The 24,992-nt window shown below is 44.0% G+C and overlaps 1 protein-coding gene across 1 annotated transcript in view; it reads left to right on the top strand.

Moving 5' to 3' along the window:
- The first annotated feature begins 2,670 nt into the window (after nt 1-2,670).
- bmp2k (BMP2 inducible kinase) overlaps nt 2,671-24,992 on the top strand; it is a 49,406-nt gene continuing 27,084 nt past the window's right edge. The window contains 2 exon segments of the mRNA XM_056419847.1: nt 2,671-3,897; nt 22,831-22,949. Coding sequence (XP_056275822.1) covers nt 3,756-3,897; nt 22,831-22,949 — 261 coding nt within the window. The 5' untranslated portion in view covers nt 2,671-3,755.

The raw sequence follows: 24,992 nt of genomic DNA, 5'->3' as shown, positions 1-24,992 counted from the left end.
AATATGCTAAGATGTATACAGTATGAAAACGTGCAGCTATACCAAACATATGAACTGCATGCATAATTCACTGCAACAGGAAATAAACTGGGACACATTTGGTGTGCAGAATATAACGAATACATAGTTATTCTTAACCAAACGTGTCTTTTTGAGCAGACGATTCTTTTTAACTTACCGTGTGCATTTTTGACATCCCCACATGCACTGGTAGCTCTGTCATCATACCCGTGAAGTCCTGTGTTTTCCTTCACTGTGGTTCTTTTGTACGAGGCCTTTAATTAGTGACCATACCTTCTGTGACAATGTGAGCGCTCACAGTGGAAACACACTTGGGGAAAAATGTAGGCAAAAGTAGGCCAAGTTCACCCGCACTCTTGTGTGTGTGTGTGTGTGTGTGAAAAGTGTAACAGACCAGAATTCCAGAGCAGCGCTCTTTATCTCTCCTGACACGGATTCCAGGAAGTGGAAGCTCGCCCGTTAACATTTCTCTAATGATATTCTCCCCGAGGGAAGAGTCTCCATTCATAAACTGGACTGCCAGTCAGAGGATGAATGGAGGGGTATGCGATGATGTCACCGGGCCTTCTGCACACAGCTGATTTACACTTTTAATTTCCTTCTTTATGTTCAGCTGCAAAATCTCTTGTGCCCACTAATTTAAAAAAACACTTTAAATACTATGTTTAGAAATGAGAAAAAACGCTTATCCACGTCGTATGATGGCATCTCACCTTTAAGACGTCTTGTTTGTAGGGCAACAATATGGCGTAATGAGGGTTTTAATACTTCTCTGCAACGCATATATATATATGTTAGTATATATGTAAGAAGACCGTGACCTCTAACCCCTTAAAAGAAAGCCCCTCACAGACTTGAGACCCTTTAGCACACGTGGGTTATAATCTTTGTTTTTGAGACCCAACTATGTGGAAAAAAACGTCCCTGTATTCATCTTGACACCCCTCTTTGATATAGAGTACTACAATTAATTATAATTAATGAAATAAATAAATAAAATCTTTGAAATACTGTAGTGTTATTTCCCCTAAACGACCTGGGGGTCAGAGGTCACCTGGTTCAGTTCTCTGTCCACTCCAGCAGGGTGCATGTTCGTGTCAACGCGTCGGACGATTGTGTGCATGTGTGTATTATACACACCAAGAGGTGGCGCCATAAACCCCTCACACACACACACGCCCACACACATACACGCACACAGACTACAATAAGTAGGAACGATCCTCCCCCTCCCCCTCCATCTGCAGACCTAGACATGCGGTTCGTACAGTCACGTGATCCCGCTCTGCTCCTTCTCTCAGCCACGTGACCTGCGTGGGGTTATAATGGTTGACCGGCTACCCGCAGAAGGGAAGCTCGGTTCACCTTGAGTCGTGAACCACGAGGAGGAGGAATGCCTGCTGTATGTGCGGGGTGACGAGGTGGATCCTCCGGCCCGCGCCCGCGCCTTTGTTCACGGGGAGCCTGTCCCGCACACACAGCCAGCTGTCGCACCGCGTCCTCATTGGCTGCTGCGTGTGGTGGGGGGAAAAATCTCCACTGCGGATCATCGGTAAAATAAATAATAAATACAAAACCAAGCGAACACACCGTTTTTGATGAGGATTTAAATAATATGTTATCCGATGTTACTGCACGTTACTTTAGTGACAGGTTTGCATTCTTTGCAGCCTGTTTTCTGCTCTCCTTCCTCAACCAGTCTGTCTGTCACTCAGGCCGCCCCATTATAGTCGGTACACAATGTACAGAAGACCATTTGTGTCAAAAAGGATATATTCACGTTGTTGCGGGACAATTAACATTGTACAACAAGTGGTGCCTCTACGGACCGTTTGGTCTGTAAATGTACTCACCAAATTTATACAAAATGTTTTAAAAACTATATATATTTTGGGGGGACTTTTGTACAAATATATATATCTATAAAATTATTTTTGGGGGGGGGGGGGTTTGTTTGTATTTTTACAAATATATATATTTGTAAAAATCCAAACAAAACCAAAAAATAATAATGTTGTGTTTTGAATTATTTGTATTTCCTACACATTGCTGTTAGTAAGTATATATACATATGTATAGTGAAATGGTGCAGATTGCAATGGGTGCAGGAGTAAATATGGAATGATTAATGTAAAAAGTTGCTTTATATACATGAGACATGTGGACATATATATTAAGTACAATGAGCTTGGATTTATATTTGACAGTGATGACATTTTTGTTTCAAAAAGTGTGTATTTAAAAATCATATGATATATATATATATATATATATATATTGTAACTGCCCTATCTACGAGGACATAAGGTATTTAGTCGTTTAGCTCATTGTATTTTCCTGGGAGATAATATACAATAGTATAACCTGTAACTTTGTAATTGAATAACATTTATTGAAATATGTGTCTGCTGCAGCTGTATTTTGTGGTGTCTCACACGAGGGTTGGGCATGACACACAAAAAAATATATCAATCAATTAATACAATTTAATTTACATTTTCAGAAGTCCAATGTTAGCTTTATTTGATTATTTTATAACATATCAGGTGTATACCTGATATGTTATAAAATATTATATTATATATAATTTTTGATTTTATTTTACAGATGTATACCTGTAAAATAAAAAAATAAAAAATCTGTATTGCGCATAATCCATTCAGTTTCCCCTCTCTTCTTGGCACTAACAGGCTTCCATACTTTCTCCCCTTAAACCAATCATAACAACGCACAGGGGCGGGGCCACGTCAAGTTAGGTTGTCTCTGGGTAAATAACAAACACCACCCACTTATTTTGTAGACGGGCGTTGTGGAGTCACGAGGAAGTTAAACGTTCAGCGAAGATCCACCGAGGGAAAAATAATAATAAATTACAAAAATGACAACGACGTGAAAGGAGATGACCGAGGTGAATCCGATGAAACCGTCTTCGCTGGGAGGATTTCCGATGAGACACACACGGCTTCTCTGTTAGCCCACCTCGCGCAGTCGGGGCTCGGCTCGTGAGAGGGAAGCTTGTTAGCCGCTAACTAGCCGCGGTAGCAGCAACTCGCGAGCTAACTACCCGCCACTGCCGCAAGCTCGTGAGCTAAATCGCGCGCGCGGTGTGTGTGAAGGAGAATATTAACGGCTCCGAAGCGACCGTTAGAAATCGTTGCGGTTGCTAGCGAAGCTCGTTAGCCGCAAACTACACTCTACGCCGCAGCGCGCGAGCTAAGTCGCGCGGCGTCTGTGAATCTTAACAGCTACGAAGCGACCGTTGGAAACCATTGGATACAACCCCCCCCCCCTTCCTGGAGGGCTTCGTCGACACCGACGGTGCCATTATCAAACCCCGGGGCCAGCCGCGTTGCCTCTCCCGCTGCCATCTTTTCATTATCGGCGTGGCGTCTTGCCCCGCGGGCCTGCAGCGATGTCGCCCATTAGCTAACGAACATAGCACGGATTTTTTTTTGGGTGGACATTTTTTTTTGTACGTGGTGCGAGCTGATTTTTGTGTGTGGAGTCTTTCTTCTCGTATCTTCACTGTACTTTCATGTCGTGTCACCCGACAGCTAGCCGTCCCTCCAGAAGAACCAGACGCGGAGCATGCAGGAGGAGAAAAGGCTCCAGATAAAGTAGACGGGGCGTTCGCACACGACAGTTAAGCTAAACCGTGAGTGGGGGGTTTAATCTAGACACACACAAAAACACAAAAGAGTTCCACAAAAAAAAAAAATAGTAGACCAAGGAGGATGAAGAAGTTTTCCAGGATGCCGAAGTCCGAGAGCGGTGGTCTCGGCGGAGGGGCGTCCAGCTCCGGAGTCAGCAGCTACTTCGGGAAAGTGTTCGCAGTCGGCCGCTACCAAGTCACCGTGGATGAGCTCATTGCAGAGGGTACGTGTAGCATGACTGTGTGTGTGTGTGTGTCTCTCTCTCTCTAAGCCCCGTGGTATTCACTGGGACACACCCGTCTTCTTCTGTTTGGAGAGAATAACTTAGCAAACTCCTCCGGCTTTGTTCCTTTTATGGGCTGGTAATTGATTTGCCCTCCACAGTAACCCCCCCCCCTCCCCGTCCCTCCTCAACATCTGCCTATTTCCTAAGAAAGTGCATGCGAGGAGGGGTTGAAGTAGGTCGGACTCTTCCATGCTTTTGGTATTTTTTAAAGTGGGGTTTGGTGCAGAGCTGGAATTTAAAACGTGCAACTCTTCTGCCACACGGCGTAGGTTTTACATCCGGCGGATTTTATTTGAGGACATGTGTAAAGTTTGGACTAGTCTCCACCAGAGAGGACACTCGTTTTCTGTAAACATGCACTTAATTGGATTAGATCCTCAGGGTGTCGTCAGACATTTATTTAATGGCTTCACTGGAGAAAACTTTTAAATATATTGAAATGAGATTCACAGGCACCAAATGAGGAAGTGTGTGGTGGGGTGTGTGGGGTATTTTGTTAACAAATGGTTTAGTGCGTATCAGTGTGTTAATAAGAAGCCTCCTTTTTGATTTATAGAATAATCCAGTTCAGCCAATTATGACTAATTGGTCATGAGGGTCTCCCCTTCTAACAGGAAGGAGTTGGTTGTGTTTTCAGGCTCTTTTATTACAGAATCGGGGGATGCTAATGAGCTATAACTGCAAAATAATATTTGCTAATCCCCTTTAGCTTGTAATGAGGACTAACTGTTACACGATTCTTGTGTGGGGGACTGATGGTTCTCGCATGAATCAATAAGTTACTTAAATACTGTTTGAGGGTTTATTAGGTCCACAAACCTGGAAGAGTTCATGTGGGTGAAAGGGAAACCAATATTACTCCCACCTCACTATAATTAGAATGCGTTTTTATTTTGCGTGCGTACTATTATCGTTATTCTTTGTAAGTCACTATGAATGAAGAGTGCACACGAAGCATTTCAGACATTTCTGTGTACCGTAGTGCTGTAAACATGCCGTCGAGCCAAACTGTGATCCAAAAAACAAACCGCGCCACAACCCGTCTTCCTGTGAGCAGTCGTGTGTCGTCACACGATCACGTGATCTGGTTGTGGAGCACTCGGCTTGCATTGTGATCTTTGCTCGTCGTTCTGTACCGAGGAGGGAAGAGGCGTGTCGGGGCTGCACCGTTGATCATAACCGTGTGTTTAATTTTAACTTAACGCTGTCTGCTGCATCTAGAAATAGACTGAACGTGGAATCAAAAGTAGAACGTTGCTCCCCGGTTGTTAAGGTGTAAAAAAACAAAAAAAACTGTTTGAGTAAATAGCCATTTGTGATGTTTACAGCGTCGCTGGACAGAAATGGAGCATTTAGACTATATTTTTAGGTTTTAACGTGGACAAGTACGTCAGAAATCATCTTACCGGAAGCAAATTTATACTTTTCTCACACAGCTTTTGTTGTTTTTATTAGCAATTATAAAACCTTACATCTGGGTAAAATCAACGTGCCTTTGACGTGCACATTGCACAATATGCACGGGGGTATTTAAAATACTTGCATGCGTCAGAAGAGTGCTGCACATCTGCAACTATCAGCAGAGAATAGTGTAACATGGCATTTTAACTTATCGTTGAGCCCTGTATTTAGACAAGTGTAAGAATGTAAATGTACCAAATTAAGTGGAATCGAATTAGTCTTAAAATGCAGAATTAGTAGAATCAGCCGCTTCAGGATGGTTTGGTATGAATGTTCTCACTCTGCGGTGTCACACGTGCAGAAGGAGGGGAGTACTGCTGATTCTTTACTGAGAATTTTTTTTTTTTATGGCCAGAACCGCTTGGCAGGTAACCAGGCGTCACTTGCTCGGTCCTGCTCTATATAACGACCTGCTATGCTGGGAAAGTGGTAAATGTGTCACAGTTACATTTGGGGTTTTACCAAGAGACCACCAGGAGTGTTTCAAAAGGTTGAGTTCAAACCTTTGTAGTGTTGCTCTGTAAGCTTTCTCTGTCATTTCAGGCTCCTATTAATAACCCTGTTGATGCACGTCCCAGGTATCTTGAACTGCGCTGCTTGTAAAACTTAATTCTGAATTAACAGCAGAAACGTGAAACCATGAAGTGAAGTTTCATGTGTCTCGATGGCAGCAATTTATTCTTGCCAATGACATTTGTGTAGAGTCGTATGGTTCCTCCATTGAGGAGGAAGACGGTCATTTCCCTTTAGCCTCTGTGACTGTGCTGCTGTCTGCGAGAGGAACACGGGAGGCATGAAGCAACAGGATGCATCTGTGAGCGTAACTAATGCAGTCTGATCCTGCAGTAAAGCTTCATGGAGGTTTTAATATGGAAAAAAATGGATCACACGCTCGCCAATACCATGACAACATGAGATGTGAATCCGCCTCTTCCTTCTGCGAGCTAACGGCTAACTAGCTATCCCAACTACATCTACCGCCATCAAACCAGCAAGTCAGCGGTGAAGCCCGCCTCCTGCTTGATTTGAGTGGCTGTCTGGGCCAAGTGTGACTTTGATGAGCGGATGGGTAAAACAATTGAGAATATTAAAACTTTTATGCATGTCTAAAAACCACAAGAAAAATGTACAATAGGGGGAAACTATTTATTTTGTGTGTCTTTTAGTTTCAATCGAACATCATAACCACCACGAAGGGAGGATTTACTGCACGACTGTTGTATTAAACGACAGGGAATACACCTATTGATTTCATTTCGGATGCTTGAAGCCACTGTTTCAAGAAGGCAAGATGCACTCTTCCCAAACCACTCGGCGATAAAACCGATGACTGCCTGGAACACGGCTTGTTGTGACCTTAACTTGCATAATAAGCCAGTCGCTGTAGGTACAAAGCCAACCTCATGTTTGCTGATGACGTTTAACATAATCTAACCGACAGGAAGGCTCTTGGTTAAGTGGTTCCACTTTCCTGAGCAGTTCTACACGCATGATAGCAACACCGTTATAATTAATTGCCGCCTCGGCTAATTGGGGTCTGAGCATCCGCCAACTTTGTGCTCCATCGTGACTCGCTGTGTCTGTTCCTGCACCACTGCAGCGTGAGGCCTTCGGCCCGGTCTCTGGGACTCCCCGACCACAACAAGCCACATCAACAGACTGCGTTTCCATGCCAACAAATGCTAAACACACATCCACCAAACGGTTCTTTTGACCTCTGCACAACAGACACGGTTCATCAGTTCCACCAGTGTGTGTGTGCTGGGTGTGTGTGTGTGGCTCTTTGTTGTGCATTTCTTCAGTGGTGTTTGCTTTGTGACTGAATCGTAGATGAAAGCCGCCGCCGGCCGTTAAGTAAACACACCGTAGATATCTGCATCGACAGAGTTTACGCAACGTTGAAATGCAGTCGGCTCAAGCCTGAGGCGTTTGGTTGAAATCTGTATCTGACGTCTACGGTCACTATTTAATCCTGGTTCAGCCTGAAAACGACGTAAGAGACGAGCTTCGACTCTTCGCTCCTCCTGCACCCACTGGACTCTGGAGAGTTCTAACGCATGACGTCACATGGCATGGAGTCAAAGTGCACTACCTAAAGCACGCCATGATCGTCAGATTGTCATCTTTCTTAAATGGACGGTCCTTGAACGCATCACGTGCGACGGACGCTTCCGTTAGAAAAAGCAACCGAAACTAATCTTTACATTGTGATTTATAATTCATCAAAAACATTTTATTCTAGTTTGCTTAAAACCAGAGTCTCTAAAAACAACAACTATGAAGCCATGTTTGATTTGGCTGAGACTACCAGTCATGTGACAACGATTCTGTGAGCCACCTGATGCTTCTCCTGTCCTCTAATGCCAAGTAGAGGTTGTAGAATATATAAATACCTCTATATAACGACTGTATTGCACGTAGAGCCTCCATCTTGATGTTTCCGACATAGAAACAATAGAACAGTTTGAGTCATCTCCTTCTGGACACGATTGTTCTGTTTCAAGAGCGGTGCAGCGAGAAACGAGGCCACGGAGAGAACAATGTAGGAATAAAGTGGGCGTAGAACAGACAATGGACTGTTGTCGCTTGACTAGTTAAAAAAATAAATGGCGATTTGTTGACCTCGTATTGAGCGCAAAGCGAGTCCAACCTTCCGGAGAAGAACACATGCGGTCCACGTTATTAACGTACTGGTGATGAATGGGTGCATTGTCTTGCCCCTCCCCACCCCCATCTCTCCCGTGTCGTCTTATTCTCGCCCCCCCAAAGAAGAACGCCTGTACGACGTGGCGCTCGACCTTGTGATGGTGTCTGGATCTGCCTCTCCACGTTACAGGCCCCTCCCCTTTTCTTGTGTATTTTAAATTGTGGATTCATGGATGCTGTCATTAGGATTCAATTTGGAGGATTTAAACCGACGATGCAGCGCGAGTCAAATCAAAGACGGCGCTGAGCCGTGACTGGGATATTATATGCCTCGTGTTTTTTTATTAATGAAATACATGATTGAGTTGTACTGACCTTGGATCACTTTTATGAACGTGCGCGCAGATATTTTTCGTAGAGATGCACCGATCAGGTTTTTGGTGCCGATCACCGATCACCGAAATCAGTATCTGCCGATCCGATAATACCGATCACGGTGTCGATTGAAGCGTTCTATTTATTGTGTAGCATTATTGCTATGAGGACTATGAGGAAATACATATATAAAGCACCTCAAACATTAAAGAAATTACAGATTTCTTTAAACATTTAGGACTTTTACTTTGAAAAATATCCTAATTGATACATTAAAATTGTTTGATTGCTATTGTAGAGGATTTCAGATATGTATGGAACACATCTGCATCATTCATTTCCTGGAACTCTTGGGGAAATCTATATACAGGACTTTTTTTAACATATAAAAGTCTGACTTATTTTTATAAACTCTTCCTTGGTACAGTAAAAATGTTTTAATGTTAGCATAATTTAAGCAAAAGTTCATTGTTTACTTGTATATGTTCGTGTATGATTTGTCGACATCTTATTTTGATAAACGGATGTTTCACGTGGTTCTTTCCGCTAACTTTGCAAAACCGGATGTTGTCACATAAATCCTTCCGCTAACTTTATCAAAACCCTTGTGCGCTCCCGATCGAATGCGTTTACGGTGAGCGTCAGTCTCTAGGGGCAGACATGTGAGAGTCGGCTGAGTCGACCCAGAGATTCAACTCGGGGGACGGGGACGCCGCTCGGTGGTGAGGATCCCCTCGTGGACCTCTCACTCTGCGGCCCTCGCCGGGCGCATCGTCTCCGTTGCGGTGCACGGCGATTAAAACGTCTGATAGTTCTCGCAGATGTTACGTCATCTGATCGGCCGATATGGATCGGCCGTTTTGAGAACGCCGATCAAAACCGATAATGGGAATATCGGCCGATATGGATCGGTGCCGATCAGATCGGTGCATCCCTAATTTTTAGATGTCCTTTGTTCAGAGGTTTGTCTGAGGAATAATAAGTAGTTCAGAATGTTAAGCATTGTTTCTAAATCCACGAATCCTGACAATGAAATGAGAGTTCGACTACCAAAAGATGAGCTAAATAATGACTTCTAAATGTATATAAAGTTCATATGTTGCTTAGGTAGAGTGTCTATAAACTCTCATGACTTGTTTATTAAAGTTCCTGGTTGGCTGCTTCTACAAAAAACATTTACGTATATAATCCCTTCTTTTTGTTGTTTGTCATATAAAATAGTAACGGGCATCGTTTCAATTCAGTTTATTTGTTTAGCCCATTTTCACAAATTCCAAATTAGTCTTAAGGTGCGTTCACACCAAAAGCGAAACTATTTTTTCGCGCGACCGAATCCCATGTAAAGTCAACGTACAGACGCTTGTGGCTGCGATAGACGCGATATTTTCCCGGACGGCGCGTTTGGGGCGACGCGTTTTCAGCGGAGCAATTTTCGCCCCGAGTTGAAATATTTCAACTTTGAGGCGGTCATCTCGCAACTCGGGCCAATCAGCTCTTGAGTTCCGCTCTCGTAGCGCTGGAAGCGGAAGTCTTCCAGACGTAACAGTAACTTCATCGGTGAAAGTGACCGAGCTGAGTGAGTCTACGGGTGATGTCATGAACCCAAACACGAGGGCGTTAGTGTGTGGGACGTCCACAACAAATATAAAGCAGAACTAGTGGTTAGTTATTCTGGTGGATGAAGGAGATGATAACGGTCTTTACGGAGACGAGACACGGAGACAAGCTCCGCCCCTCGCGGAGCGTCTCGACGCTTATGACCTGAACACGGTGAACGGTCGAGCGAGTAAACTAGGGCTGCAACTAACGATTATTTTGATAATCGGTTGATTATTCTATCGATTAATCGGATAAAAAAAACTTTAATTTTCAACCCTTTATTCAAAACAGGGTCCGTACGGTCATGGAAAACCTGGAAAAGTCATGGAATTTTTAAATGGCTATGAGCAGGCCTAGAAAAGTAATTGAACAAAATAAAATCCCAAAATATTTGGAAAACTAATGCACATTTTAATTTACACGGTATATATACGGTATGCTTTGGAATTCTCATTGTTAGTTTAAATACTACATCTTCTCACTTTGTCACGTATAGACAGAGTTTTCACAAAATGTTTAATCATGGAAATTTGGTTTAAAGTCATGGAAAGGTCCTGGAGATCCACTGGTCACCATGGTGATGAACCCGTCACAAACAGACTGACAGCTTTCCTCTCCTGAGCAGTGGTCCCCATGTGGTCCGGCCCCCTGAACAATATCAGAGACGCGTTCAGATTTATTATTTTTTTCACCTGGCCCGCTGCCGTTGAGATTGCAGTGAGACGCGGAAAAAATGCGAAGTGGTGCTCTTCGCAATAAAACATCTTTGATGAGACGTGTCGCGTCTCGGCCAATCAGCGTTCAGATGTCCACAGCATTTGGGAAGTTAGGTTAGCTTCAATGTTAGTCCGCTACATCTGCTGCTGTCACGCTGCACGGTGTAGCGATACTAACGAAGTAACCGTACGTTAAACACGATGTGATTTAGCATATTTTTAGTATCGATACTTGATTAAAAGAGCGATCAGAGCGCACGCGCTGCTCCGCTCCGTTAAATGTTGTCTGCACGCGCAGCGCTCACAGCGTATCGGGGCTTATCTCCGTTGCCTTTCTCCATGGAAAAATATTTTCCGCAACCGCCACGGAATAAATAACCATGTTTTCTACGTTATACTCTTGTGGAAATGCCAAACACGTCGTGACATGTAGCGCCCTGGTGTCTGGGTTCATAACGTCACCCGGAGGCGCACTTAGCTACGTGAATGACTTCCGCATCCAGCGCCACGTGAGCAGCAGCAGCCAATTAGATTAATCAACAGAGGAGCAGCTCAGCGCTGATTGGCTCTCACAACGCAGCGTTCCGTCTCTCCTCTCCCTCTCGCTCCGCTCTTGTTTCTCCTGCGCCGCTCTGCGCTCAACTCAACTTTGTTTATACTCCGTGATTTATTGAGCGCTGTAATAATCGCGCGACACAACGAATCGATAATGTAATTCGTTGCCAACTATTTTAATAATCGATTTTTATCGATTTTATCGATTCGTTGTTGCAGCCCTAGAGTAAAGTCACGCGTTTTGGGCGACGCGAAAAATAGTTTCGCTTTTGGTGTGAACTCACCTTAGAGTGATTTACAATCTGTACACATAGACATCCCTGTCCCAGGATCTCACATCGGATCAGGAAAAACTCCCAAATAACCCTTCAGGGGGAAAAAGGGAAGAAACCTCCAGGAGAGCAACAGGAGGATCCCTCTCCAGGATGGACAGAAGAATAGATGCCATGTGTACAGAAGGAATCATTATACACAAATCAACCTGAATAATGGTCTAATGTACAGATTGTAATGACTTTAATGCAACAACTTATTATTTAAGTGTGTATGACGTCAAACCGGAGCAATGCATAGAGGGACTTCGTGTTGTTTGTTTATCAATTTCAGTTCACACACGATGCACATTTATAAAATATCGATCACAAAAATGTGGCAACTGCTGCTGCACGGACGGCCTCAGATTATGCCTTCTGTTTGAAGTGTGAATGACTACCACGTTGACTTTAAATACAACGTGGGACGATGGAACAATTCATCTTAAAAAAAAAAATCTTGTTAAGAATCCTAACGAGCTGTAAAAAACTAACTGAATCTGCTCTGTGTTGACTTGATAAACTTGTGTGGCCCAAGCAGAGCAGTGAGTTTTTGGTGATGACCAAACACGCTGACCTACAGACGCCGGGCCATTAGTCTAGTGACGATAAAGGACGTGGTCTGGCTTCCATTGTTGATGTTATTGCCCAATGTGTCTTTCCCCACTACTTCACCAACAATGCTCATGGACATTACTCTGATCGTTGCCCTGTTTATCTAAACTCTTTATCCAAGTAATGCATATACACCTTCAGACATGAATGAAAGTGAACATCTAACATTCATGTGTTGGATCTTTGAAAGATTTCATTGGTCTGTTGGTTCAGTAGTAAACTCTGAGGTCAGATGTTTGAGAGCCGACCGCCAGAACCAAGCTGCGCCTCCTCATACCACCTTTTATGGACATGCTCTTCACAAGACGCATCCGTCCTTTTTAGTGCTTTTTGCATCACCTGAGGTTGAAAGTAGTTTAATTTCAGCCAAGGCTCCCGAGAGCTTAACAGGTAGGCCAACGTGGAACGATGAACGCTGAGTACGGGATGCTGGGGGTCAGGTTGACTGTTTTGTCTGGAGAGAGATAGAAATAGGTAGGTAGAGAGAGATCTCAAGAGGTAGTTGGTTAGAGAGAGGTAGAGAGAGAGGTAGATAGGTAACCGTTTGTTCTACTCTGAATGCATCGTTCATTAATTTGAGTCCAGCATGCCTGCAGCGTCCCAGAGTGCCACCCTGAAAGTAAAAAAATGTAACTTGGCTAGATGGGAACTTAAGTGTTTGTAGCTTAACGGTGGTAACGATTAAAAACACAAGTTAAGTGTACAAGGCTATTTTTTGTTTATGTTCAATACTAAAAACTTGACTATACATTTTTAATCAGAATTCATCTTTATTTTTTAAAAGATGTTCATCCATCTACAAATCAAAGCAGAATTTTTCTTTGAAACTTCGTGAAAAGACGACACGTTGGTCTCAAACGCTCGTTAAAAGTTTGTACATGTCGGTATTCAGGCCCACACACTCTAGTGTTCTAGTGAAGGTTACTTCAGTTTAACCTTTAAGGACTCACTGAGTGAGTTGGTTATGAATGGACATGGATCGGTATCGTCTTGGATTAGTTGAGGGTTGTCATGACCTTTTCCTACATTCATGTTAGTCTGCATGAGTCATGAAGGATTCATGTAGAAGGATTTATGATCCACCTTGGGATTTTTTTATAACACTTGTTTTGATGCCAACATTTCTATTGAATGTTGCAAAGAATTAAGATGAAAGAAAAAGCGAGGAGCACCTCAATCACGACATCTTAACTTTTGTTTTCATCAAACTTGCATCGTTATATTACCGTTATTATAAATAGCCGGAAAAAGTATTCCACCTTATTCATTCAAGTGGACACGTTTGGGTGCCTTTTGTCGTAATGAAAACACTCAGGGGAAGTTGGGCCAACAGGAGATTTTCAGATGTAAGAAGCGTCCGACCACAGTGAATTACAGTAAACCTTACTTTTCACCTGGTTTCTAATCATTTCTAGACTGGCTATGTCATCATTATCTCCCTATTCCAGTATTCAGATAACCCCTTTGTAGAGATGTTGCGCAACCCACAGGCTTCTTTTAAGTCATTTCAGGCTAGTAACTCTTATCAAGCTTTACGACTCTGAAAGCTTGTAGGGGGGGTCATGTTAGGGGATGGGGGGCCTTCAAGAGGAAATCCCTAAGCCTGCTCTAAAATAAATGTCGTCCTCCCTTAAACGCAGCTCTTCAGCTAAAGGAGGTCCGTTTTGAGCTGAACTACATTCCCGGTGTGTAGCTTTGTAACTGGAGTCTACAGCTGTAGTGTTGGAATGAGTAACTCAACGGGGAGGAGAAAGGTCTGTTATCACGGATGACTAGGGATGGGCATCGAGAACCGGTTCTGTTTTAGAACCGGTTCCCAGTGAACCGATTGTTTGGGATCGTTAGCCAAATTCTTTAACGGTTCTGCTAACGGTCCTCTGTGGCGTTGCGCATGCGCAAACTTTTTTAGTTTCTTCAGACTGCAGCAAACATGGCAACTAGGCAGAAGCGCTCTAAAGTTTGGCTCTATTTCACAAGACAAAATGACAACTACGCCACTTGTAACGTGTGTCAAAAATCTATTTCGTCGAAGGGAGGAAATACAACTAATATGAAGAAGCATTTGAACACCGTGGAATTAAATGACAGGAATGTCATGTGTTCGATGCAGCAGCTCAGCTAACGTCGGCGCTTCATCTCTTTCTGTCCAAGGTAAACTCCTCAAAAGTGATCACAACCACTCACTGTGTGAAGCCATTTGCCTTTATTGTGTGGAGTTGATCAAGTTATCTTCTGTCCCTTCGTTTGAAGCACACATTTGAGCTCCGGCACATTGGTCCCATTATCGATCACTTCACGTTTGGATTTAAAGTCCAGTTTTGTTTTGAGAAATGTTTGATCGTAACGGTATTAATTATTGGAGGGCGTGTGTTATCAGCAAACGTTCGCGTTATCGTGTTAACCCATTATTAAACTGAGCATATCGATTTTTAATCCATTATTAAATTTAGCATATAGCTACGCTAGCTTAGCTACAGAATCTTCCATTGTCACCCTACATTGAGGCAGAGGTCGTGTTTGCCTCCCCTCTTAATGTGGCTTTATGTCAGCTCAGCAAATTCAGCGATTTTGTTAGTGCCATTTGTTTCATTGTGTAAACCAGCTTTCACTATATAAATAATCTCCATTGCCATCCAATTTAGCTGATGAGGTTCAGAGTCAGACCGGTTCAGAGGCTGGTAGTCTGTCTGGGTCACAGGCTACAGCACGTCTTGGACACCTCCTCATATCTTTGTGTTCATCCTCCACCCCATCTGAGAGAGTGTTCTCCACGGCTGGAGACACAATAAGTCCTGAGAGATCGCGTATCCTCCCGGAGAAAGCAGACATGCTTATTTTTCTGCACAAGAATTGTTGATGATCCATACAATTGATGGTGCACACTTGGTATTTGCCACTGCTAGTTTCATTTTTGGCAGCTCAGTTCATATACCCTTTAAAAAAAAGGAAGGAGCACTGTAATTTCTAGGAACATGTTTAAATTAAACAGAATACATTTTATTTAAGTTATGTAAGTTTTATTTTAAGTTCAAGAGTAATATCGTATAAATGTTTTTGGTGATTTAAAATAAGTAAATGTGTATGTATACATACTGTGTGTGTGCAGCATTATATAAAAGAAAATTAGTGTGAATAAACCCGTTTGTGCTCTTTTTTTCACCCCTTGCCCAAAATAATCGATAAGAGAATCGATAAGGAATCGAATCGATAAGCAGGAATCGATAAGGTATCGGAATCGTTAAAATCTTATCAATTCTCATCCCTACGGATGACATCATCCTTCAGAGGAAGAACATCTGCCCCTATGAACGTACAGCCTCTCTGCTCACTCCTCGGCCATTTTTGAAGTTTATTTTCTCCTCTCGTCCATCTCACGCTGAGTATCTGTTGAGTCATGTGACTGTCCTCGTTCGTCAGGCTGTGCAGTGATGTCACGGTCCCTGGCGCTGGATTCAGGGCCTGGGGAAAGTTATTCAGTCAGTACAGCCTTCAGTACCCCCCCTCCCCCCTCCTTTTATTGTTGGCCTGATGGATTCTGGGTGTTCCCCGTCCAACTGTCACCAACAACTGACCCGGTGAAGTGCCTCCAGTTAACAGACGAGCAGCTACAATACCAGTGAGATGTGACTAATGGGCCCGTCAGCGACGCTTTAGCACACTTCAGGGCTCCAGACTAACTTTTTTTACTAGGAGCACAGTGGCCCCTAACTTAACATTTTAGGGACGCAAGCAGAAAATTTAGGGGCGCACACTATAAATCGACTTGCAAAGTGTTCTTCTTTGGCAATTAAATACGGCGTGTTAAACTTCAATAGCAAATCGCAGGGCTCTCAAATTTTGAAGACAGGCAAGAGTGGCAAGAGTGACACCCCCCCCCCCCCCCCCCCTGCAGAACGCGATTTTCGGATATTAGTCAGTCGCGTGCAATTCCAGGATGCTTTATTTTCATTGGTTGCAGGATTGAATCTTACCCAGATACGGGTTGTTTTCTGATTGGCTATTGTGTAGCCCATTTCTTTTTTTTGATTGGCTGATAAGTGGCTCCTCACAGCAGAACTCCAGGGGAGCGCTTGATTCCTCCACGGTGAGGGCAGCGCGGCTCATGTTGGCGCGCTGCGGCACATTAAAGCATTAAATAGCCGAGTTTTTTTCAGCGTGAGAAATACGATGTGTGGCGGGACTTAAGACCGAAATGCGTGAGTCTCACGCTCAATGCGTGACACTTGAGAGCCCTGAATTCGGCCTCCTCGGCGCACTGGTTAGCAGCCTCTTGTCTTCTAAATGGACTGGGAGTGGAGCTGCACTTTCATTGCACAGGTCGCGGCACATTTTATGTTTCAGACTGGCGTTGTGTTTGATCAGCGTGTCGTGTTTTAATTGTGTAGTGCCAGTCTTATCAGCACATTTCGTGTTCCCCGCATGTTGTGGCAATCGACAGCAGAATTTAGTTCATTGAATTGGTCTCCCTGAAATACCTCAGCCAGGTGAACTCGCGCAGCCACTCATCGCGAAAGCTGAATTTCCTGCCTTTTTTCGCCACGACCGTTTCCTCACAATCTGAGTCGGACTCATTCTCGGGATTTGTCTTCTCTATATCATTAGGTTTAGGAAGAAAGTACAAACTGATAGTCCGCTTCGCCATTGTCCATTGTTTACAGGAGACACCGCTCTGTCAAATCTTTGGATTTGCGCGATAACCCCCAAGACCCGCCTCTTTTCACATATTAGCCTATAACCGTGGTCCCCCCCCCCGCTCTCACACACAGGCCAGCCTTCTTCTTCTTCTGTTTTCATCTCCTTTCTTCTTCTGGAGTTAATGTCGGTTAGCAAACCAGTCATTCAGGCATTACCGCTAACTATAGTGGGTTGAAGTGTAGAACAAGTTTGTCAGCAACAAAAATATTTAATAACAAAAAAATTAAAAATCAGCTAATTTACTGGTCGCGCATGCGCGAGTTGATGAAAAATGTACTCGCACTGTGTCTAATTTTAGGCGCAAAATGCGACCATTTGGTCGCAGTCTGGAGCCCTGCACTTAGAGGGCTCGGTTACACCTCAGAGGAAACCCAAACGTGGAGACAAACCTCTTTTAACCTACGTGTTACTCTTAAAATCGTTGGCGCCTTTACAAAGTTAAAGTTCGCTTCAGAGATTAAAGCAGGTGATTCATGAAATATGTAAATGAACGTAGTCAAAGAACTTCAGCCTCCTGACTCTTAGCATTGAGATTTAATGGTATTTTAGCATGATTGGATCTTTCTAATAATTCAATAATAAAAAGGCCTAAAGCAGGGCTCAAGTTTAGAAAATAAGGTACGTTGACCTAAAAAACTAAAGTGTCATGAAAGAGTAAACGGTGCTGAGACGCTTTGCATCCCAAGACTTGACAAAGATCCCATTCTCCCCCTTCAGGTTCCTCTGGTTCTGTCAGTTGACTTCATTTACACGTTTGTTTGTGATGTTAATGGTGGAGTTAAACTCTTCACCCCACATTACATCAACTTAATTTGCTTCCCCGTTGTCTCTGAAGCCTGTGACAAGGCATCTTATCACTTCAGCATCACAGATTTTACTGTTATTATTTGCAGTGTACTAGGGCTGCAACAACGAATTGGTAAAATCGCTAAAAATCGATTATTAAAATAGTTGCTAACGAATTTCATTATTGATTCGTTGTGTCGCGCGATTATTACGGCGCTCAATAAGTCGCAGAGTATAATAAAAGTTGAGTTGAGCGCAGAGCGGCGCAGGAGAAACAAGAGCGGAGGGAGAGGACAGAACGCTGCGTTGTGAGAGCCAATCGGCGCTGAGCTGCTCCTCTGTTGATGAATCTAATTGGCTGCTGCTGCTCACGTGGCGCTGGAAGCGGAAGTCATTCACGTCGTTGGAGGGACATTCACGGAGCTAAGTGCGCCTACGGGTGACGTTATCAGGGCTCTCAAGTGTCACACATTGAGCGTGAGACTCGCGTATTTCGGTCTTAAGTCACGCACTCCCGCCACATCGTATTTCTCACGCTGAAAAAAACTCTCGACTATTTAATGTTTTAATGTGCCGCAGCACGCCAACATGAGCTGGCCGCGCTGCCCTCAGAGTGGAGGAATCAAGCGCTCCTCTGGAGTTCTGCTGTGAGGAGCCACTTATCAGCCAATCAACAAAAAGAAATGGGGTACACCATAGCCATCAGAAAAAAACATATGTTGTATCTGGGTAAGATTTAATCAAGCAACCAATGAAAATAAAGCATCCTGGAATTGCGCGCGACTGATATAACACATTTGCATTACTTTTCCAAACATTTTGGGATTTTATTTTTTTCAATTACTTCTCTACGCCTGGAAATAGCCATTTAAAAATCCCATGACTTTTCCAGGTTTTCCATGACCGTACGAACCCTGTTTTGAATAAAGGGTTGAAAATTAGTTTTTTAAATCCGATTAATCGAAAAAATAATCAACAGATTAATCGATTATCAAAATAATCGTTAGTTGCAGCCCTACAGTGTACCAATTTTGCAGTATTTTTCGTACATCTTAAAACACCAATAATGGTTTGAAGCCGGTCTTCTGTCTGGTGTGGCCTCACTCAAGACCAGATCTACAAACCCTCCAACGTGTCCCGCATCGGACCCCGGGGCCTCTTCCCGGTTGGCCCCTACATGCCTCTGAACCAAGGCATCTTGATCAGAACCTCCTCAGCCGGGTTTTGGCCCCTCGCCTGAGCAAATGCATCCTGCCTTGTAAAATGTGTCATCCAGCTCAGGCCACGCCCACATCCTCTTCCCTCATGTTTGATCTTCACTGTTTGCATTCTACATGTCGAAGCAGAAAACGAAGCTTTAGATTTGCACGCGATGACTCACAGGTAGCTGTTTCCCCTGTATGGCCGGCTCGTAAAGCAAACTGCTTGAAGGAAGTCTTCAGGAATGACCTCATCCTGCCGTTTACTGGTCAAGTGTAAAGCGTTTCATTCACAAGCATGTCACCGGGTCCTTTCTACGGCTTAAGTTCACTCGCCCATGTCTCTGGATGGAAATCGGCCCTGACTATTTGCTCTTCCTCTATTTAGTGTTTTTGATGGAATTTGATGCCGTTCTGTGTGTGTTACCCATTTCAGCAGCATCAGCATGTTTTAAACCTCGTCTCATCAGCAGTTTATATTTTCTGTTGTCTATTCTTAGTCATTTGTCCGAATGCAGATATCCTGATCAGTGGCATCGGGGTCTCGTCTGTTTTTAGGCTAAAGCAGAATAGACTGAACCGGTCCAACGTGGGCGTCTTGGTCGTTTCTTTGTGGACGCTCCAGAACCCTCTGCAGGAAACCCGCTGGTCCCTGCAGAGTGTCACCAGTCACCTCTTGTGATTTGATAATCCTGCTCCAGGAACTCTCACTGCATTCACACAAAACATAAACCATCCCTTCACTTTGTTTACTGTCCTCATGGGGACACCCGGGTTCAACCACACGGATTATTGATACCTGAGGCTTTATGTGGCGCTGTCCTCGCAACAACGCAACCTCAGATCTGGAGAAGCGGTTTGTGGATGGACTCCAATGAGGGCCTCTGTGCCCACTGCCACTTCAGATCCACTTCAGCTCAGTCCCAATCCCAGGTAACTGGTGAGGCAACACGCACGCCATTGTGGATCCTTTCTTTTCTCCTCTTCTGTCTGGGGGACTTTGATGCCCACCCCCCCCCCCCCCCCCAACCAGACGGTCCCATCTTGGTGTTAAGCGCCAATTCACGTCGAGAGGCACACGACCGACAGCTAAACGACTCGTCCCTGTCACCGCGGTCCACTCCCCCACCAGAAGACACCAATTTGAGCTCATCTCACTCTTGGATTACCTTGCTGTGTTTCATAAAGCAATAAGCTTGGTTGGCTCCAGGATTACACCCCGTTGGAGTCGGGCCAACACAAGCCGGACGAGCTTAGCCTCGTGAAATGAGACCGTTTAGAAGCTGTTAAAATCCTCTTTATGAATCCTGGATTACACCATTTCTGGTTCGGTCTTTTATACCAGCGCTACTCCGTACCGTAGGTACTGGGGTTGGGTAGAGGTGCAATGATACCAGAACTGTAGAAGTCCATTTGGCTTTCCACGACTCCTGATGCACAATTTGAAAGCTTTGTTAAAAGAACGGGTCATAATTCCCTCTTTTTATTATATTGTTACGAAAACATCTTCAAACTATTCTGTATCTTTTTTTTCTCGATCTTGCCATTTGTTTAATTTTTGTGTGAAGTATAACTGCAGGGTGTCCGCGGGTCCTTAAAAAGTCTTAAATTGCTTTTCCAAAAAATAAGGCCTTAAAAAGTCTTACATTGTCTTAAATTCAGATTGGCTTGGCCTTAAATTTTTTGGGTGTCATGTCACTACGAATATGAGGCAATCTGTTCCGCCAGGTCTAATATTTTGCTCCGGTCGCTCTGTGGTGTCACCGGGGCCACGCCCCTTCTGTTAAAGGGGCCCCGCGTATTCGGTCCCATCAATCCCCTACAACGTGATGCATCGGCTAGTTTAGAAAACATGGGGGGGATGCAAGTTCAACAACAAATGGCTAGAAAAGAACGAGTGTTTCTGGTCACGGTGGGTGAAATGCTTCTGAAGCTGCGTTATGTGTCGGGAGACTTTCCAGCGGTGGAATCTCACGTGCAGAGCAAGAAGCACAGAGACTAGCGAAGGCCGCCAGCAGCCCGCGGGGCTAGCTGCTGCTCCGCCGCCCGCAACGACGTCAACGCTACAACGCTGGAGGTCACCGGAGGAAATCCAGCGCCGTGTAACAAAGAGCTCATCACCGAAGACCAACGCTGCAGTGCGTTCTTCATTCTGTTTGACGAGACTCTGGACCAGACCACCGCGAGCAGACAGCTGGACTTCATGTGCGTTATTGGTGAAATGACCAGGTCCCGTCAGGATCCTGTGGAGCTCATGGGCCATGACACGCCCAGGACCTACTTCAGCACCTCAAAGTAAGTCTAACATAAATATATATGTATTAACTAACCTCTTGTATATGAGTATGTGTATCATATAGTTAAGCTTTACTCATGTGTCAAGTTAATAACAGCTATGCATAGGCGCACTACACATTAATTAGACCAGTGGTCCCCAAACTACGGCCCGCGGGCCGGATTCGGCCCGCCTCCCCATTTGGACCGGCCCCCTGAACAATACCAGAGACGCGTTCCGATTTATTCTTATATTCACCTGGCCCGCTGCCGTTGAGATTGCAGTGAGACGCGGAGAAAGTGTGGAGTGGTGCTCTTCGCAATAGAACATCTTTGATGGGACGTGTCTTGTCTCGGCCAATCAGCGTTCAGATGTCGACAGCGTTTGGGAAGTTAGGTTAGCTTGAATGTTAGTCTGCTACATCTGCTGCTGTCACGCTGCACGGTGTAGCGATACTAACAAAGTACCCGTACGTTTAAAACGATGTGATTTAGCATATTTTTAGTATCGATATTCATTAAGAGAGTGATCAGAGCGCACGCGCTGCTCCGCTCCGTCAAATGCTGTCTGCCCGCGCAGCGCTCATAGCGAGTGGCGCGCGCATCGCTCAGCCGTGATGCGCGCACACAGGTGAGCACATTCTCACTAGCACCCCCCCCCCCCCCGGCTGGCCCTCCAGCAGACAAGGCAAACGTTATGTGGCCCTCTTAGGAAAAAGTTTGGGGACCCCTGAATTAGACTAATTAAAAATAGTTTTAGAATGGTAGTAGAGTGGTGTTTACCTGTCAATATGGCTACATAGTGTTCACTAGGCTCAAGGGATGGCTCGCGTTGCTTAATTTGTAAAAATAGTTTTCATTCATATTTATCCAGTCTGACATTAATCTGAAGTGGTGGTGTCATAAAGAGATGTGTTGACTGTTGTATGGCTAATGTCTGCCTTTTTTCTTTTTTCCAGGAGAATGGACCAAATGTCAACTGGAAGTTTTTTAAATTAATATAGTTTGAAAAGGATTGTTTTCCTAGTATATTCACAAAAGCTCAGGAGTAGACGTATGAACCTGTGCACAAACATCCATCACATAGAGACATGAGAACTCTCACTCACTCACTCACACACACATACATTATATTATGTAAATGTATTTGCATTTTAAAAGCAGCTGGAATTGTTATCTATGTTATTTTATAGATTTTTTTGTTCAAAAGGAACTATGTTGCTCGTATTTTTTTAAATATATTTACTTGATGTTATAAGCATTTGTTCATGGGACCTAAATGTTCTGAAAATGTTGTATTAATAAATATAATTCACAACAGCTATGACATTTTTGTGTTATCCTTTCGCATTACACCATACTGTTCATTTTGAACAGACATCAGTGTGTTTAGATTAATGTATATTTCCACTTTTGATTTGTATTTCTATCACAAGTTAGGTCTTAAATTTTTATTTAAACGTGGTCTTAAAAAGTCTTAAAGTCTTACATTTCACTTGTTTATTCCTGTAGACACCCTGAACTGTCTTGCACTTGTCTTCACGGTCAATGAGCAGTTTCCCCACCCAACTCTCCTGAACACCGTCACCCCGTAGAGGCCGATGTCCCGCTAACCCTCGCCCCGTTGTGTTTCTCCAGGAGGATTCTCGGTGGTGTTCCTGGCCCGGACGCACAGTGGCGTGCACTGCGCCCTGAAGAGGATGTACGTCAACAACGTGCCGGACCTCAACGTCTACAAGAGGGAGATCACCATCATGGTGAGAAGTTACCTCTCAATCATCGACACACCGTTCTATTCCATGGCAAACTACTTCCTCTCTGTCTCTGTGTGCTATCAATGTGCTCCATGCAGGGGAGGACATTTGCATATATATATTTTTAAAACTTTTTTTTATACCAGTGTTCAAAAATACAAAATATACTTATTTAGGCTTAGGCTTCGTACAAATGACAATAATAAGACTATTAGGTTGAAGATTCAAAACAAACAGAAAACATAAATCACACAATCATATTAAATGTTATCCTCATTTCTTTGTGGTTATTTATTGTTATTACCTTTTGTAAACGCCAATAATTACTAATTAAAAAATAATTGTTTTTAATAATTCTAAATGATATTGATTTTTTGTCTGTAAAGTACAGGCAATACAGATGGGACGCACACAACACAGAACAACTACAAAACGCTATTAAATTATCAGAATTATTATCTAAATTTTGAGGGAGTTTGTTGCCCCTTTCCTTGTAATATCAGGGGCAACATTATATTTCTTAGGGACATTCTTGCCCTTGTGTTTTTCCGACACTGACTCCATTATTTAATTCTTTTTTACGAGGGCCTTCTCGGTTCTTAAATTTAAGGGTATTTGTGTTTTTAAATGTGACACACGCCCTCATAAAGCCAGCTGCTTATGAATGGCTTCATTCCTCCGGCCGGCTTGACGGCATTTCAAGTGGAGCAAGAACAAAGCACCTTATGCCGGGTGAGATATGTACTAATAAGCACCTTTAGTTTGGACTAATACGCTTGATTTATTACTCAGAGCTGATCGTGTGTAGGGTTGGGTACCGGAAACCGGTTCCAATACAACCGGTATTACCCGGAGCGAAACGCAACACACATTTCGGTGCTTCTTTCCGGTGCCTGAGCCGATTGAAATTGAAAAAAACTATTGTTGTGAACTTCTGTGGTGACTCCGCCCTGTCAGCAGGTTACGATAGCCTATCATATTTAAGTTTGACAGCGGAGGCTGCGCCGTGTGTGACGGCGTGAACCCGTGTCGAGCACACCAGCGTCAGGCTGGGCGCGATGGGGAGACCGTCACCGGTCCCCCTGAACACGTGGAGACCGATTATGACGAGCAGCCTGAACTCAGATTAGTACCGTATCGTTGATTGCAAGTCTTGCATTCATAAAAGTAGCCCAAGAAATAATAAATTAGCCATTATAACCATGTTTAAGTTAGTTCGTAGCTAGCGCTAGCTATGAGCGTGACAGTCTGCTAGCAGATCAGAATCAGTTTTATTGGCCAAGTAGTTTGCACAAACAAAGTAAAGTAAAGTGTCTCTGTGCTTACACAAAATATACATTACAACACAATACAATACAGAACAAACAAAACAAAACAAATAGTGCAGTACAGAACAAACAGTGCAAAACAGTGCAACGGTCGAAGAAGTTTTAGAAAGTGACTTGAAGTATACAAAAGGAATGGCTATATACAGCAGCGCCAGAAGAAGTGGAGAGTGCGAGAAGAGAAGGGATAAATATATATGCTACAGTGGGTTATTGTTTAGGAGTGAGACGGCGAGGGGGAAGAAACTGTTTTTGTGTCTCGAGGTTTTGGCGAACAGGGATCTGTAGCGTCTACCAGAGGGGAGGAGTTTGAATAGTTTGTGTCCGGGGTGGGAGGAGTCTGCAGTGATTTTTCCTGCCCGTTTCCTGACTCTGGAGGTGTACAGGTCTTGGATGGTGGGCAGGTTGGCACCGATGATCTTCTCTGCAGACCTGACTGTCCGTTGGAGTCTGTTCTGGTCCAGTTTGGTGGCCGATCCAAACCAGACAGTGATTGAAGTGCACAGAACAGACTCTATAACTGCGGTGTAGAACATGATCAGCAGCTCCTGAGGCAGGTTGTACTTCCTAAGCTGGCGCAGGAAGTACAACCTCTGCTGGGCCTTCTTGATGATTTTCTTGACGTTAGGTTCCCACTTCATGTTCCGGGAGATTGTGGATCCCAGAAACCTGAAGGATTCCACAGCCAACACAGTGTTATTGAGTATGGTGAGGGGGGGGC

This window comes from Pseudoliparis swirei, chromosome 7 (assembly GCF_029220125.1).
Source record: "Pseudoliparis swirei isolate HS2019 ecotype Mariana Trench chromosome 7, NWPU_hadal_v1, whole genome shotgun sequence".
Lineage (NCBI taxonomy): Eukaryota > Metazoa > Chordata > Actinopteri > Perciformes > Liparidae > Pseudoliparis > Pseudoliparis swirei.
The sequence above is the reverse complement of the archived record's forward strand: the minus strand, read 5'-3'. Positions and strand labels throughout refer to the sequence as shown.